The sequence below is a fragment of the Mustela erminea genome, chromosome 7 (genome assembly GCF_009829155.1).
Source record: "Mustela erminea isolate mMusErm1 chromosome 7, mMusErm1.Pri, whole genome shotgun sequence".
NCBI lineage: Eukaryota > Metazoa > Chordata > Mammalia > Carnivora > Mustelidae > Mustela > Mustela erminea.
This window is the reverse complement of record NC_045620.1, coordinates 51,637,216-51,654,635: the sequence shown is the minus strand read 5'-3', so window position 1 is coordinate 51,654,635 and position 17,420 is coordinate 51,637,216. Positions and strand designations below refer to the sequence as shown.

Here is a 17,420-nt window from a genome sequence, read left to right as displayed (position 1 = left end):
CAGTGTCTGAGTGCAGGCTCATTGCCCTCCAGTGGACAAGGAGACCATTTCCCTCATTCAGGACTTAAAATAGAAGGCATATTCCACTTGACTGGAGAATAGTTTCTGTAGTATAATTTGAGGCCTAACAGTGACACATAAAGCAAGGCTGGGGTTGGGATTAAAAGGTTTGTAACAGGAGAGTAGTACAGAACATGAACAGACTGGGGTGTTGGAAAGCTCTTGTGTCTTGATGGGGCTTGGGTCAAGGGCACAAGCAATTGCCAGAGCTCAAGAGTATCCTTCAGCTTTGTACATTGCACTGTATACAAATAAACCTAAAACATAAACACAGGATACACTCTCCTTTACGGTGTGCATGCTCAACTGTTCGTGGAGAAGTGTACAGATGACTTTGAAATGCATCAAGAATTGGATGGGTTGATGGATGGATATGTGATAAATCTGTTACCCGAAGGTAACATGGGCACACCTGATACAGCAACGTGTTAACACTTATGGATCCTAAGTTGAAGGTGCGTGAGTGTTTACTGCCAATTCTTTTAATACTTCTGTATGTTTGAACACACTCATAATAAAAAGTTGACGGGGAAAAGTATGGCTAACAGTAAAAGAAAACTTAAAACAGATTTGTATCTATTGCTTAATTTGTAAACATACTTTCTCCAACCTTAGAACTGCACTTGTCCTCCTGGACAAGTCTGGGTGATTTCATGCAGAGTTCCTTATGCATGTGTGTCTATCAGAGGCACACCAGCCCTCGTACACCTGTGTGCTTTGACCCATTCAGGCTCCTTACAGTCTGTGCAATATGCATTCATAAGACAGAAACTTAGAGGCCCCTCATTGCCAACCTAGTGTGATGGTTATAGCAGGAAGATTTTTTTTAAAGACTTCATTTATTTGGCAGGCAGAGAGGCAGGCAGGCAGAGAGTGGCGGGGGCGTGAGGGGGGGGGAGCAGGCTCCCTGCTGAGCAGAGAGCCCAATGTGGGGCTCGATCCCAAAACCCTAAGATCATGACCTGAGCTGAAGACAGAGGCTTAACCCACTGAGCCACCCAGACGCCCCTAGCAGGAAGATTTTTTTGTGTTGTCTTTTGTTTGCTTGATCACAGACATTTCTTTGTTGTGTTTTTGTTCTTCTACTTCTTGCCATCTTGCATAATAGCTTAAAGACACCTGTGGTATGATGGGTGAGTTATAAATTCATCCTCCTCCCACCCTGTTGTGATGGGAGCCAGTTTTTGATTGAGTTTATCTATAGCAGAATTAAATGCGGGCACTGGTCAGACAGCAGTGTTGTTGGCCATAGGGGCAGAAATAGGGGTCCCTGAGAGACCTCTCCAACAACCTCTTACAGTCGAGGAGATGCTGCTTCTGCAAACTATTCATGGACGTAGATGGCCAGGCTGTGGTATTGGAGAATCTTACTAATGTACAAGGACATGGCACCAGATCAAAAGGCAGGGCTGGTCCCATGATGAATAGCTGCCTGCACCAGACAGAAAAGCCCAGCCAGGAGTACGATGCAGAGACACATACTGATGCAATAATCTCGGCTGTGTCATCTCCCTATAACTGCAACCAGAAATTCTTGACTTTTTACTTCTGTGTAAGAACCATTAATTTACTTCTGTGTAAGAACCATCCTGCTATAACCAAAAAACAAAAAACCCCAGGGGTGCCAGGCTGGCTTAGTCAATAGACCATACAACTCTTGATCTTGGGATGGTGAGTTCAAGCCCCACACTGGGCATAGAGCTTACTGTGAAATAAATAAATAAATAAAAATTAAAGAATAAAAATTTTTTAAAACCCTGAAGGTAACGTATGGGCACACCTCGTTCTATTGTACTTCAATTTATCATGCTTCTCACATAACACATTTCTTACAACTTGAAGGATTGTGTCAACTCTGCATCAAGCAAGTGTGTGGGTCCCATATTTCCAACAACATTTGCTCTCTTTATGTCTCTGTCACATGTTGGTAATTCCCACAGTATTGCAAATGTTATTATTACATTGTTCTGATGATCTGTGATCAGTGATTACAACTTGCTGAAAGCCCAGATGATGGTTAACATTTTGTAGCAATATTTCTTAATTAAGGCATTATATTTTGTTTTTGTTTTTTCGCCAAAATTAAGAAAAAATGTTTATTGTGTTATGTTAGCCACCACATAGGTATTATATATATTTTTAAGACGTAATGCTGTTGGACACTTAATAGACTACAATGTAGTATAAATTTAACTTTCACATATGCTGGGAAACCAAAACATTCACTGGGCTCTCTCTCTGGCTATATTCACTCTATTGCTGTAGTTTGGAGCCAAACCTGGAATATCTCCAAGGTATGCATGAACTTAAGGTTGCTTATTAAATTTTTGAAGAAGACAGGGGCACCTAAGTGGCTCAGCCAGTTAAATGTCTGACTCTAGGTTTTGGCTCCTGTTGTGATCTCAGGGCTTTGAGATCAAGCCCTGATCTTGCCTGCTTAGGACTCTGTCCCCCTCAGCCCCATCCCTACATGTGCACAGTGTGTGCACGCTTTCTCTTTCCCTCTCTAAAATAAATAAATAGACCTTTTTTTTTTTTTTTTAACAATTTGAAGAAGACTCCCATTTACATTTATATTTCTAATTCTTTATTCACTGCTTACCAAATTAATTTATTCCATTGCAACCCCACCAAATGCTTCTGCTCAAAGATTGTTAGATCTGTGGGGCTACTTTTGGTTTTATTTGTGGGATACTCTTCTGTGTATTTACTGATTTTGGATGCTACCAGGTGCAGTTTTTGAAAAACAACCTGGTTTAAGGAAGGCCTTGCAGAAAAGCAGTGTCTTCCAGTGGTGTATCCAGGCACTCCTGTGGCAAAGGCAGCCCAGCCACAGGTACCCACTAATTTGTGGTATTATTTTCCAAGCAGTGGGCTCCAGTGATTCTTTTCTTTAATTTCTTTTTCTTTCTTTCTTTTTTTTTTAAATACAGCTTTATGGGATGCCTGGGTGGCTCAGTCGGTTAAGCGGCTGCCTTCAGCTCAGATCATGATCCCAAGGACTTGGGATTGAATCTAGCATCGGGCTCCTTGCTCAGTGGGGAGCCTGCTTCTCCCTCTACATCTGCCTGCAGCTGTCCCTGCTTGTGCTCTCTCTCTGGCAAATAAGTAAAATCTTTAAAAAAAAAAAAAAAAGTTTAAACAACAGCTTTATTGAGATATCAAGTGGTTTTTAATATGTTTCCAAAGTTGGGCAGCTATCACCACTATTTCTGGAATACTTTTCATCACCCTAAAAAGAAGTCCCACATGGATTTGCAGTCACACCCAAGTGCCTGATGAGCACTGATCTACCTGCTGTCTCTATGCATTTGACTGTTCTAGACATTTTCTGTGAATGGAGCTGTACCCTACCAGTACTTCTTTGACTACACGTGTCTGTGAGGTTCACCCATGTTGCAGCACGCAGCGGGACTTCATTCCTTTTTATTGTTAAATTTGGGTGATTCTTTTTATTATTATTTTTTAAAATTTTATTTATTTGACACAGGGAGAGAAAGAACACAAGCAGGTAGAGTGGGAGAGGGAGAAGCAGGCTTCCTGCCGAGCAGGGAGCCTGATGCCGGGCTTCATGCAAGGCTGGATCCTAGGACCCAGGGATCATGACCTGAGGTGAAGGCAGATGCTTAACCACTGAGCCACCCAGTGCCCCTAAATTCCGGTGATTCTTAATGTCTTTACTTTAATGCTTTTTCCTGAGTTTGTTTCTTTAATAGTCCAACATGTTCACTTTTGAACACATGCCCTCGACCAGAACTGGAAATGTTCCTGGGCACAGAGGCCGTGGTTTGTTCGGCACGGCACGGTGGCTCCTGGACGGCCAATCCCTGTGGGCTGAGGGCCTGTTTCCCTCACTACCGGCCCCTTTCCAGGTGGAGGAGGCGGATGACTGGCTGCGCTACGGCAACCCCTGGGAGAAGGCGCGGCCAGAGTACATGCTGCCTGTGCACTTCTACGGGAGAGTGAAGCACACCCCTGATGGCGTCAAGTGGCTAGACACCCAGGTAGCCTCCCCCAGGGGAAGTGTGGGACGCAGTGAGGGATGGCCACAGTTCCTGGTCATACCAGCTTCCCTTTGGGAGTGCACACTGTGTGGTTTCCCCACACAGCCTGACCCGAGGTGAAGGCCTGGGAGGTTTTGTGCTCATATGCCTGCTTCTTACCAGTTGTCGGTTGTTGGGAGCTGCCCAGGCAGGGAGAAAGGTTCCACGGGGGGCTTGTGTGGGAGTTGAGACCAGCAGTCATTGAACGGCTGGCAGGACAGTGTGGTGATAGGGGCAGGGCACTGAGGCCCTGGGGGACACAGATAGCTCCTCAGCATCTCCAGAGAGCAGGTGCTTGATGCCTGCTCTCAAATGCATACCACAGGCCTTAGTAGTGCCTCCCAGGTGTCATGCACCACCACTGAGCTATCTGAGCCCTGGGCAGTGTGGTGAGCTGGGTCTAGATGTCCCAGAACAGGGCACTGGCATTGACAAGGGGACAGGAGCATGGCGAGTCCAGTCTAGGCTCTGGGATGGCAGGTAGTGCTCATCTGGGTGGTCTTGGGGGCAGAGGGAGGTAGCAGGAGAGCCTTCCTGGGACATAGCTGTAATGAATAAGATTCAGTCGTCTGGATGTGGGGAGGTGAGCCTGGGAGACTGGGGAAGCCCTGGGCGTGCAAATGTGAGTCGTCCAGATTTTCTGCAGCATAAGTTTTAAACAGAGTGCATAGGCTAACGCTGGCTAGAGCCATGTTAACATGGCTAAGCCATGTTAAGATGCCATCATACATTGTTTTTAATCTGAAAGAATAGAGAAGGGGTCAGTTATCCCAGTGCTTGTAGAAGATAAGCATATCAGTGTATGCTGATAGAGAAAAGTGTAGAGACCATAGGGGCCTTATGCTGGAGGGCTGGCCCTGGATAGGGAAGGAGGGGTGGTTAGGGATGCTTTGGAGGGCTTGTAACTGGCTTGGACAAGGCTTTGGGGAGCCGGGGGGAGAGGGAAAGGGAGGGGAAAGGTGATACTAAGGTTCTCGTGATGCTATCCTGTAGTCCTTTTGGCTGTAGGAGGGGATTTCATCTTGTAAAGCTACAGAGTTGAAACTGTATGAGCCCCCACAGACATGCTTGAGTGTGAGAAGCCCCTTCCAGGGGTCTAAGGGTTGGAAGTGACCGTGAGACTTGTGCATATCTTCCTGTCCTTGGTAAGAGTAAAGCAGATACTTGTGGACAGAGGGGCGTCAGGAGGGGACATGGCAGGCCCTATGTTTGTAGCACAGGCCATACATTTTCCATTGTGAGTAGAGTGTGGCCTGGTTTGGTTTCTCTGAGGGTTAGAGGTCAAGACCTTCTACAGACATTGGGAAATGGAGTCAGAAATAGAAGCTGTCTGTGGAGAAGTTAGCTGAGTCCTGCAGTTGCACAAGCAGAGTTGAGCAAGAAGAGGGACAGTGTTGCGGGCAGAGGACGAGGATTGAGGAGGTGTGGCTGCTAGCCCTGAGCATCAGTGAGGTTGACACAGTGGCCCCTTGAGCAGCTGAGTGGGAAGAATTCTTTTTTTTATTTTTAAGATTTTATTTATGTATTTGACATAGAAATCATAAGTAGGCAGAGAGGCAGGCAGAGAGAGAGAAGGAAGCAGGCTCCCTGCCGAGCAGAGAGCCCCATGTGGGGCTTGATCCCAGAACCCTGAAATCATGACCTAAAGCCAGAGGCTTTAACCCACTGAGTCGCCCAAGCACTCCACTAATTCTTAATGCCAGTGTTGAAGGAGGTGAACTCAGAGAAGATAGAAGTGACCTCAAGAGTGTGGTCAGGACCTTCCTGCAGGGCCACCACAGGTGCTTTTGGCCTAGGCTGCCCTTGGGCTGGACTGTGGCCTGTCACAGGGTGAGTGGCAGGAGTCTGGGGTAGAACAGCCAGAGGGCAAGCAGGTTGGCGGCCAGCATGCAGCACAATGTTATTGGTGGAATGGGAGGAGGCCTGGGCCTGGGGCCTGCATCTCTGACTGACTGGATTGGACCATCTCTCCTTGGCCAGGTGGTGCTGGCCATGCCGTACGACACCCCGGTGCCCGGCTACCAGAACAACACTGTCAACACCATGAGGCTGTGGTCCGCCAAGGCGCCCAACGACTTCAAGCTCCATGACTGTGTGTTCTGCCTCTCTTGTCTCTTTTGGGTGGTTTCCCCCAAACTTGCCTCTCAGAGCTCTTATCCTGTCTGCACTGTCCCTGCTGTGGAGAGCATGAGGCTCTCCTTATAAGGCAGAGAGCGGCTCCTCAGAGACCTGGGGCCTCCCAGGGAGCACCCCCGGGCAAAGCCAGTGCTCCTGGGACCCTGTGCCTTCAGGAAGGAGCGAGGGGCCTGGGGTCCTGTAGGGTGTGAGGGCTCAGTGAAACCATGGCTCTGTGGGCACCCCCTGTTTGGGAATGCCCCTCCCACAGTTCAGGGAGGTGAGGGGGAAACTGGAGGCAGAGGGCACATGGGGAGTCGGGAAGGCACACGGGTCCTGACTTCACCGTCTCTGCTCACAGTTAATGTGGGTGGCTACATCGAGGCAGTCCTGGACAGGAACCTGGCCGAGAACATCTCCAGAGTCTTGTATCCAAATGATAATGTGAGTAGCTCACGTGGTTGGTTCTCATCTACTAGGAAAGTGCCCTGGGGGGCTGGAGCTGTCTAGAAGAACCACACTTATCATCAGGTCAAGACCACATAAGTGCCCACCAGCAGCCCTCATGTGGCTCCTTGGGGTGAGGACGGCACCACATGCTTGATTATGCCCCACGAGTCTGTGTGTGTCTGTCAGCATCTCCCCCTTGCCGTCTCCCTAAGGGGACACTTTGGGAGGTCCGTGGCCTCTTCTCACACCTCCACGCTGCCCCATACACGGCTGCCCCTGCAGGCTGGCTCTTAGCTGACCCCATATGAGGCCATATGCAGGGCTCCATGGGGGCAACGTGACTTCACCTGTGGCCAGTTTCTGCTCTTCTGCCATGTGATGCTGCTTCCCTGAGAGTTGGGTGACCCCTTTCTCAAGTGGGGATAGCGGTCCCTGTTTGTCAGTGATGCCTTGAGGCATGTGCAGTCATGGTTTGAAAAACTTTTAGTATGTGTCACCACGCACTAGATCAAGTCCCAACCACAGCCTCCATTGCCACCGAGTTTAACATCTGCTGGCTTCGTTATTGTTGCCAGGCAAGAGCCCTTTGGAATTCACCTGTCTTAGTGGGTTTGCATTTTCTATTTAATCCGAGTAATATGTGCACCTTAGTAGCAAAGGGCATTGGTGCTGAAAGGCTCACAACCAAACACACCCCATCCTCACTACCCCCGCCAAGATTTTAAGCATTTTACCCCCGCCAAGATTTTAAGATTCTAAAGTTTTGGAGCTTGTGCTCCCGATTGACTCTGGGTGTTAAGGAAAGAGACCTGCATGCCTGCTGTCCTCATGCAGGGCAGTGTGACCCTGTGCTGGCTGCCTACCTGTCTGAAGATCACATGCAGATTAGGCCGTCATCACTTAATGCCTGTGCCCTTGAGCTGCAGGTTACCTGACCTTGGGCCCAGGCCGGGGGTGGGGTGGGGGCCCCCAAGGGCTCCCGTTCTCATGCACACATATGTCCCTGCACCCCTGGAGCGGGATCTTTCAGCCTAGTGCCCTTCTTGGGTCCTGAGGGGGTCCCTCGAGGGACCCTGTGCTGGTCCCGCTGGCTGTTGGTGATGCCAGCTCTATTCCATGTCTGCAGTTCTTCGAGGGGAAGGAGCTCCGCCTGAAGCAGGAGTACTTTGTGGTGGCTGCCACCCTCCAGGACATTATTCGCCGCTTTAAGTCCTCCAAGTTTGGCTGTCGGGACCCAGTAAGGACCTGTTTCGAGACCTTCCCCGACAAGGTTGGTTTGTTGATGGGTCTTAACGCCGGTACAGAAGGCAGAACATTCCCAGGCTCTGTTTGTTCCTCAAGGTTGGGGTTCCTCAAGGTAGGGGAGGGGCAGGACCGCGGTCTCCCCTTATCCTGGTCTCCTTGTCGTCGGGAGCTGGGCCCCTCCTCCCTGACTAGGGCCACACAGGGCATCCTAGGAGAAGCAAGGGACACTGTAAAAGGTTCCCGTGGGTGAAACATGATGCATTTGGCAGGCTGGGTTCTGTGTTTTAAAACAAGGCCAACGTATCCTAGGGGGGAGGAACGTTCTGGGCCAGGGGGAGCAGTAGAGAGCATGAGGAGGGCCTTGGAAGCAGGCCAAAGGTCCTACTGAGGAACCTGCCTCCAGGGTCTTCCTGGCCCCTCCCTGTGGCCCCTGTGACCCCGTTGTCTCCCTGTTCCTTGGCTGGTTGTCCTGCTGGGCTCAGCACCTGTGCCATTGCTTTCAGCTCCAATTGTTGGCCCTGTAGACCAGGCTTCTCAGGGGTAGGCAGCTGAGGACCCCCATTCTGCACACAATGACCACAGTGGCGCCCATGCAGGCAAGAGGATTGAGGGGGAGACCCTATGTAAATTGCAGGTCGCCATCCAGCTGAATGACACCCACCCAGCCCTTGCCATCCCTGAGCTCATGAGGATACTGGTGGACGTGGAGAAAGTGGACTGGGACAAGGTGAGCACCGAAGGCTGGGCACCAAGGATATGGTATCCCCACAATCATGGGCATGTGGGGTGATGGGTGTTCCCCACAGACCGGGGCATGTGGGGTGATGGTGTCCCCTGCAGATACCTGGGTATGTGGGGTTATGGTATCCCCCAAGACCTGTGTGTGGGGTGACAGTGTCCCCCAGACCTGGGCACATGGGGTTATGGTTTCCCCCTGCATGTATGGTGGTCGTGTCCCCCACAGACATGTGGGGTTATGGTGTTCCCCCCAGACCTGCATGGGGTAGGACAGTGTTCCTCTCAGACCTGGACACATGGGCTTATGATTTCCCCCCCCAAACCTGCATGTGGGGTGATGGTGTCCCCTTCACTTTCAAGCCTGTCCCAACAACAGTGGTTGAGTACTGAGCTGGCCCTAGGATGTTGAGGAAGGCTTTTCTCCTGTGGCCTGGGGAAAAAGGGACATTGTCCCTGAAGAGACAGAGCCATGGGGAGGAGGATGTTCCAGGAGTGGGTCTGGGGTTTATCCCAGGGGACCAGGACACGGTGGGTGGGACAGTGGTACAAAGGCACAGGAGCAGTTTTCTGGAAGACAGGAAAAGGATCCTGACACTTCTTAGAGCTTCTCACATACTTTTTCTCATCTTAGAATTGTGACAAAATCCCCAGAAATATCAAGTGTAAAGAAACACATTGTTTATGTTTTTATGTTTGTTCTCCTGATTCATTTGGTCTTAGATCCTTGTATAGTGGGATTTTCTTGATCTAGTTTAAATTAACATGTAAAACTGTAGAGCAACTTTTATGTCATGGTGTAGAACCCAGATCCCCTCTCTGGTTTGCAGTGCACTTCCAGGTGGGGTAGGCAGCACTCCCATGGTCCCATCTGCTCTTGGCCAGTGGAGGGAGGTCACACAGTTTCCCAGTGTTCTCGGACTGGATGTGAGATTAGTTGGGTGGAAATAAATTAGAAAATTGTTTGGTGTTCTGCTTTGTTCACCAATAAAAAATGGTTTACACAGAGGAAAAGTCAGTCAGTGAATGATGCCACATGGTGAGGTAAGCGTTACTCATTTATATGTGTGTGCTCTGTTAGGAAGTAGAATGTATGTGGTCATGTCTGAAATGTAAAGGGCATGATGCTCACTTGTGGGTTTTGAGAAGATTCTAGACAGGGCCAGAGGGCAGAGATGTATAGCTAGCTGGCCTGGCCCCTTTCTGGTGGATCCGAATATCTCTATTTGATACTGGGCTTGCCCCTTGCCTAGGCATCTGGTAGAAGAACTGTTCCTAAACAAAATGCATTGGAATGTTCTGGAATGTTCTAGGCCTGGGAAATCACAAAGAAGACCTGTGCATACACCAACCATACCGTGTTACCCGAGGCCTTGGAACGATGGCCTGTGTCCATGTTTGAGTCGCTCCTGCCACGGCACCTGGAGATCATCTATGCCATCAACCAGAGGCACCTAGATGTGAGCAGCAGGGATGCGGGTGGGAGATTTGGGGTTGCTGCCTGACCTCCCCATGTCGTGATCAGGGGTGGAGGTGGTGGGCAGAGGTAAAGGGCCCTCCCATCCTCCACATGGAATCGTCTGGCCTAGAACAGGTGCCTTATTTCTTGAATAGCCTCTGCCCAGCTGAGGACTTGGGACAATCTGGCAGAGGTGTCAGAGTCAGTGATATCTAGTTCCCACACCTAGACCCCCACAGTGTATGTAGGAGTCATGGATTCAGGTCTTTTTAAAACATTCCCATTCCTGAGTGGGGCTCAGATGTGTCTGTTCTTGAAATGTCTTTGTCCTGGGCCATACAGCAACATTTGGGTGATTTGGAAACCAAGTAGCATTTGTCTTTCCTCTGTTACCTGCAGAGAGGAGAATGTACACGAAAAGGGCAACTTCGAGTCCAGGTGTGTTTGTTGTTCATTTTTAATGATTTTTTTTTTTTTTTAAGATTTTTAAAAATTTATTTGACAGAGAGAGAGAGATCACAAGCAGGCAGAGAGGCAGGCAGAGAGAGAAGGGGAAGCAGGCTCCCCGCTGAGCAGAGAGCCCGATGCAGGGCTCAATCCCAGGACCCTGGGATCATGACCTGAGCCAAAGGCCGAGGCCTAACCCACTGAGCCACTCAGGTGCCCCTGTTATTCATTTTTTTTTTAAGTTTTCTTAATTAATTTTTTTAGAGAGAGAGAGCACAAGTGAGGGGATGGGCGGAGGGAGAGAGAGAGAAACAGACTCCCTGGTGAGAGCGGAGCCAGACTGGGGCTTGACCCTGGGCTCGATCCTAAGATCCCGGGATCATGACCTGAGCCGAAGTCAGACACATAACCGACTGAGCCACCCACATGCCCCTGTTGTTCAGTTGTTAACCTTCTGGTGAAAAAGTAGCCATTACCAGCTGATCAGACTGTGGCTGGACCGTGCCTAGGCCAGGAGGGCAGCACTCTTGTCTCATCCTTGTGAGTCACATGGCATGCCTCCGCACCAAGGTCCTCTGACTGTCTGCTTCTGGCAGGGCAGGTTTGCTGAGTCCTCTGGCCAGCACAGGCCCTTCCCTGGGTGGCAGCAGCATGGAGAGCTCCTCCTGCCCTCAGGGCTCTGGGAAGTGCATTCCAGGAACTCAGAGGCATATATGGAGTACAGCAACCCCAGGTTTTTCTTGGAGGAGGTGGACTCTTCCATGTGGGCCCCTGGGCCTTCTGCTCACAGCTCTCTGTCTTGGCAACAGCACGTGGCTGCCCTGTTCCCCGGGGATGTGGACCGCCTGCGGAGGATGTCTGTGATTGAGGAAGGGGACTGCAAGCGGATTAACATGGCCCATCTGTGTGTGATCGGGTCGCATGCCGTCAATGGCGTGGCGAGGATCCACTCGGAGATTGTGAAGCAGTCAGTGTGAGTAGGGCCAGCATTTGCCCTGAGCTGGGTGTATCTCCTCCTGACCCCAGATCTGCCTCTGGGGACGGTTAGCAGCCAGACACATGGTGGTTCCACACTTGCTCTGCTGCCGTCATGCACGCTGACTTAACTGCCTGGGGCATATCCTTCCATGGATGAAGACACCGAGGGCTCCAGCTCAGTGGTATTAAGGTGCTGAGCCTTCTTGTCACCAGTGCCCTCCTCTTTTCAGGCTCTCCCCTCGCCATCTGCTGCTTGCCAGGTGCTGGGAGTGCCCCACTTCAGGACAAGTGTCCCAATGCCTATACAGCATGGAGGTCAGGGCAGGGAAGAGCCAGGGCTTGTCAGCGAGTGGAAGGAAGTATTCTTAGGTCGGATCTCATGCTTCTGCTCTCTCTCGGTGGGATGTGATCTTGGAACTCCTTCCCTCCATCCTCGACCCAGATGTGTGTGGAGCACCTCCATGACACTGGGTCTGTCCGTGTGGAGGCTTCTGTGTTCCCAGGGCCGGCCCAAGGGCTTCGTGTGTAATAGTCTTCATTCCCTGCAGCAGGCCTGTCAGTGGGGTGCATCCCCATTTTACAGATGAGGAAACTAAACCCCAGTTCTCAGGCTTCATAGCCTGTACCCTCTCCAGTGTCACAGTCCCCGTGGAAGATGGCCAGGCTCCACTGCCTGTATGGTCATTGCTCTGTGGCCGAATGTGCAGTGCTTTGAAAAGCGTGTGCTCTATGCCCACTGTGGTCAAGGTGGGCAGTAATGCTAACTGCTCTGTGCTCTTTCGAAAACAGAACAGAAAAACAGAACTTTGGGACCTTCCAGAAGATTTCCTTAATGTTTTCTTGCTCACTTTGTTCCAAACACAGCTCTTGTGATACTTGCCTGTCTTCTTTCTTAGCTTTAAGGATTTTTATGAGCTGGAGCCAGAGAAGTTCCAGAATAAGACAAACGGCATCACACCGCGACGGTGGCTGCTGCTGTGTAACCCAGGACTGGCTGACACCATCGTGGAGGTGAGACCCACGGCACCTGAGTCCCCAGGGAGCTGCGGGCACACTTAGATCCTCAGCTGTCACCCAAGGCCCACAGGCCTGTCGCCAGGATGTGCTGAGGGGGTAGCGATCCTCCTTTGTGTGTTGGCCAGCAGTGGCTCCTGGCTGGGGACGCATGGAGTCAGATATGGGGACATTGAGCCAAGCTATACTGCCAGTCAGTGGCCCTAGCGGCTTGTGCAGGGGTTCAGAAGTGAGGTCCTAGGCTTTGGGAAGGACTGGGGTGGGGCCGCCTAGCTGAGCAGCAGCCACAGACCCACTGGAGAGGTTTGGTGAGGCAGACACGCGGTGATAAGCTGATCATTTATGTGCTTGTGCAGGAAGGAAGGAGGAAGTGGGTGCTTTTACACACCAGGTGCTGTGCTGGCCTTGAGAATGCAGCAGGTGGCTGGAGGGTGACGCCTGGTGAGGGCCTGCCATGGGGACACTGGCAGTCTGGCTAGATGTGTCAGGGAAGGCAGCCCTGGCAAAGGGCCAGCAGAGCACAGACCTGAAGGGCTAAGGGGAGGGAGCCAGGAGCCCTGACTCTCTGCTCCTTTGGCCGAGGGGCATGGCCCACCTGGGAGCTGGACCGCCAGCGGGGCTCAGTACCAGGTGAGGCAGGCAGAGGGAGGACAGGCCAGAAGTTTTCCTTGTGATCCTAAGTTAGCAACAGGGGCACTTGGCGGGGGCACTTGATGAGCAGTGCATTCAGACCGACGGCCCTGCTGTAGTGCAGAGGGCCGGACCAGGAAGTGGCTGGAGGGTGCAGGGCCTTGGGTATGGGTGAGGAGCTGCTGGGCCATGGTTGGCCCCCAGGTTTGGGACGTGTCTGTGAAGGGGACAAGGAAGGATTGCATGATTATTGTGGGTGTTTGAGCTTGACCAGACTGTGACGTCCTAGTCAGGAGCAAACCCAGGTCTGATTGGAGAGAGCCTGGGGAAGGAATGCTCGCAGCAGCTGCGGCCATGGTCTGGGGGTGTTTTCTGATTGCTGGCTATTGTAAGAGAGAAGCAGGCCTGGGGCCAGGCTAGAGCAGATCTAGCAAGGAAAGCAGAGGCAGGGATGACAAAATGGGAAGACAGTATCCAGGACGACAGGTCCTACAGTGAGCAGAAACACTGTTTCCCTTTATGTTTTATAGAAAATCGGAGAGGGTTTCCTAACTGACCTGAGCCAACTGAAGAAGCTGTTGCCATTGGTTGATGATGAGGCACTCATCCAGGATGTGGCCAAGGTCAAGCAGGTAGGCCCAGTGTGGGACAGCAGTGCTACGTGATCTGGGTGTCAGACCCAGTGGCTGCCCTCAGGTCACCATCAGGCGGGCAGGTGGGTGCAGACCCCAGAGCAGCCCAAGGATGCGTTGCCCCAGGTTCTACAGGAAGACTTTGTCCACAGGAGGAACTCTGAAAGTCCATCCAGTCCTGGCATCCCTTCACGTGGCACATTGCTTGCTAGTGTGAGAGCCTCTCCCCAGGACAGCCAGCCTCACAACCAGATGAGCAGGGACCCTAGAGCCCTCAAACCTGACAGGTGACCCCCATGACCAAGAACACAGCCCCTCTGGAACCTGCCTTTCTCCTGGGCTGCCACATGGTCTTAGGCCCCAGAAAGAGTCCTACCTCTTGAGTCTTCTCTCCCTGCCTGCCCCCATCTGTGTCCTTTGACACCACACTCATAACTCCCCTTCGTTCTACATTTTTTACCTTTCTGCTTCTGCGTAGGTTTGCTTTTTGGTCTAGTTTCCCATTTATTTCTGCCACCGGGGAGTGTGCCCAGCTTCAGTACCCCGCTGCCCCACCCCTATCCCCAGAAGGTCTCCGGGAGCCCCTGCCCTGCTGTGTGGCTGGAAAGCTGAAGCCTCAGTCAGACCTTGGGGACTCAGGGGTTTGACCTTCCTTGTCCTTTTTCCTCCCCAGGAAAATAAGCTGAAGTTCTCTGCCTTCCTGGAGAAGGAATATAAAGTGAAAATCAACCCTTCCTCCATGTTCGACGTGCACGTGAAGAGGATCCATGAGTACAAGCGGCAGCTGCTGAACTGTCTGCATATCATCACCCTGTACAACCGTGAGTGTGCCTGGGCACCAGGGCCTTCGCTGCAGCCCCCAGCAGCCTCCACAGCACCACAGGGACAAGGGAGCTGGGCGAGAGGCTCCACATAGTGTGGCATTCAAAATTAGTTGCTATCCGGTAGACTTGTCATGAGTTACTGGGAAAGATTTTACTTAACAGAATCATTTGAAGTATACTTCCCAAAAATAAAATAGAAGGTGTTAAATTTATACATGTACCTTAAACTGAGCAAACATGAATCAAAGAACCACTATAAGTAAATATGAATATTTGCCAGATTTTTATATATATAAATAAAGTCTTATGCAAAAACTTAGATTTTAGAATTTTGTAATTTAATATGCTGACTCTTAATTTTGAAAACCAAGGAACCGCAAATACTCTATTCAGGATACAGAGCTCGTCATATTGGTCAGGTGGAGGAAACCGCTCCCTCGTGAGACAGTTAAGTAACAGGACAGGTGACGTTCATGGCTGAGTGTTTCTGATGCTCCTGGCGCCAACCCTCCAGGAAAGGCCCCAACCGAGGGCCGCCTGTGTGTGGCTGAAGGAGGCACTCCACAGGCCCTCCCTGGCCAGAGAATGCAGTTCACAGAGTCTGTGATTTGTTTTCTTTGCCATGGTTTTCTTTTGTGGTGGTTATTTTCCACCTTTTCTTTGTTCTGGGCCTCTGCTGGAAGCACGCCATCCGTCCCCTGTCTGTGAGCAGCTATGATGTCCCTGGGTGCCCACGCCATCCCTGTCGGTCTGCGTGGGCCCGAGTGCTTCTTTCCCATCCACACCACTTCTGGGCTTGCTAGCTTTCTATGGCATCCTGTGAGCCCAGCTGTACTACCAGGCAGGCTGCTGGGGGCTTGGGCCATTCCCCCCCATCATCTCCCCTGCCTGCCAGGTGTACTTTCTCCCTGGTCATAGCAGACTGCCATGTCACTCTGCTCTGCTGTCCCAATTCCCATCTCAGTCTGAAGATGAATACAGTCTGTGCTCACCACCCATCTTTCTGCAAAGCTGTCCTGCTCTGCCCTTCTGCCCAAATTTCCCTCTGTTTCATGACAGCCAGTTGTGTGAATTGTGCTGAGTGAGTTCTTGCTTGTTCAGAACATGTAGGACATTTGCAGGTGACATTCTTGGCTTCATTTTCTTTCCTTGAGCATCTTTTAGGTCCCTCCTGCACTGTCTGGAGCGGGGGGGACATTGGTGTGTCGTGGTGTCATGAGGACCTGTGCTGATGTCATTGGGCTGGTCTTGGTACTGAATGTTGTAGGTCAGTTTTCCAGTTTTCCCGGATACTCAGGGCATTCCGAATACACTCACTGAGGTCTTGTATAATTTCTAGGAAGGTCTCTTGAAGTGTATTTAAAACATCTATTTGGCGCCACCGTTTTGGTTTCCTTCTTCCCAGGTTCCAGTGAGGTATGCGATGGCTTCCTTCTACCTATTTTCTTCTTGTCTCTTGAGTACTCTCTGAACATTTCCAAAGATCTTTCCTTTCCTGCTATGTTGTCTACTTCTTTCGTTTCTATCCTGTGTGTGTTGTGTGTGTGTGCTTTTTCCATCTGGCTCTTTCTTGGCTTCCTTTCACTCCCTTATCCTGACAGTTCTCATTTCATGCACTCCAGTGTGATGCCCTCCCCCCCGGGATCTCAGTTCCCAATCTGTGGACTCTTCTAGGCTGACGGCCATCCCAAGTTGGAGGTTCTTATAGGGAGGGCAGTTCAGCTTCTTGTCCAGAGGGAAACCATGTATCTTCTGTGTTTGAATTTGCCTGAGCTGCACTACCCGGGGCTACCAGCAGGGGCTTCATGGAGCCCAGGGCAGCTGTGGGCTTCCTCAGTGCTGCCGTGGCCCCTGTCTGTGTGGCCATTGGTCCTCTGTCTTTCCAAGCCCAGGCTGGCTTAGAAGGCCACTCGCCCTGACCCCTTGATTTCTGCCTGGGGGCCTCTGCCCCAGGATGTCAGACCCTCCAAGCAGGTTTCCCTAGAAAAGAGGTACAGGTCCTGTACCCCAGGACACCAGCCCTGCCGTCAGCTCCTTTGGAGAGGCTGGGTCCTGGGGACCCCTTGCCCTCATAGCCCTATCCCCCACCCACGCCGTGATGTGGCATAGCTGTTCGGTGACCTGGAGTTTGTGTGTTTTTCCTCTTTCTGGGTTTTGGTGAAAATGTAGTTTGTGTTTTATTTTTTTCCTCCTTGCATTGTTGTTTGGTCTGATTTCTGGAAGTGGGAAAGTTCAGAACTAGGGACAGCCATATTCTTGGTAAGACCTGGAGTCATTTAAAGCTCAGCCACAATTCTTACTGCTCTGATTGGTCCCTGGCCTCTGAAGAATGTCATGGAGGGCTGCCTCATCCCTCTTTGTAGACCCCCTCCAGCATCTGCCCATACCCACTGACATTGAGACCCAGGGGCCTGGCAAAGGACTCTCTCAGTCTGCTGGGGCTGCAAGTGAGCCAGCCACTGTACCTTGACCCTCGGGCTGCACCCCTGCAAGAGCTTCAGGAGAGCTTCTCACCTCTGAACACAGCAAGGGTAGGGGGAAACTTGGAGTCTTGCCTGACACCTGTCAAGGGCTGACGGTACAATGACCATCATCCTGGGGCCCTCTTTTTCCATGTGCAAGGGCCTTGATAGCCAGTGACTAGAGCCAAGCCAGCCCCCCTGCTTTGGGCTGTTCTGGAAACAGAGGTGCATCTTTTGCTGTGAGCCTTTTGGAAGAGTTTGTTCCTAGCCTCCTTCCTCACCAAAGTGGGATATAAATGCAGCATCTAGGGGCTTGTCCCCCTTTT

General features: G+C 51.1%; 1 protein-coding gene across 1 annotated transcript in view; it reads left to right on the top strand.

Annotated features, from left to right (window-relative positions):
• Positions 1-17,420, top strand: part of PYGB (glycogen phosphorylase B) — a 55,824-nt gene that overhangs the window by 28,511 nt on the left and 9,893 nt on the right. Inside the window, exons 5-14 of the mRNA XM_032351602.1 lie at positions 3,933-4,064; positions 6,084-6,195; positions 6,580-6,662; positions 7,795-7,938; positions 8,548-8,640; positions 9,962-10,108; positions 11,364-11,527; positions 12,429-12,543; positions 13,707-13,808; positions 14,482-14,629. Coding sequence (XP_032207493.1) covers positions 3,933-4,064; positions 6,084-6,195; positions 6,580-6,662; positions 7,795-7,938; positions 8,548-8,640; positions 9,962-10,108; positions 11,364-11,527; positions 12,429-12,543; positions 13,707-13,808; positions 14,482-14,629 — 1,240 coding nt within the window. The remainder of the gene's footprint in view (positions 1-3,932; positions 4,065-6,083; positions 6,196-6,579; positions 6,663-7,794; positions 7,939-8,547; positions 8,641-9,961; positions 10,109-11,363; positions 11,528-12,428; positions 12,544-13,706; positions 13,809-14,481; positions 14,630-17,420) is intronic.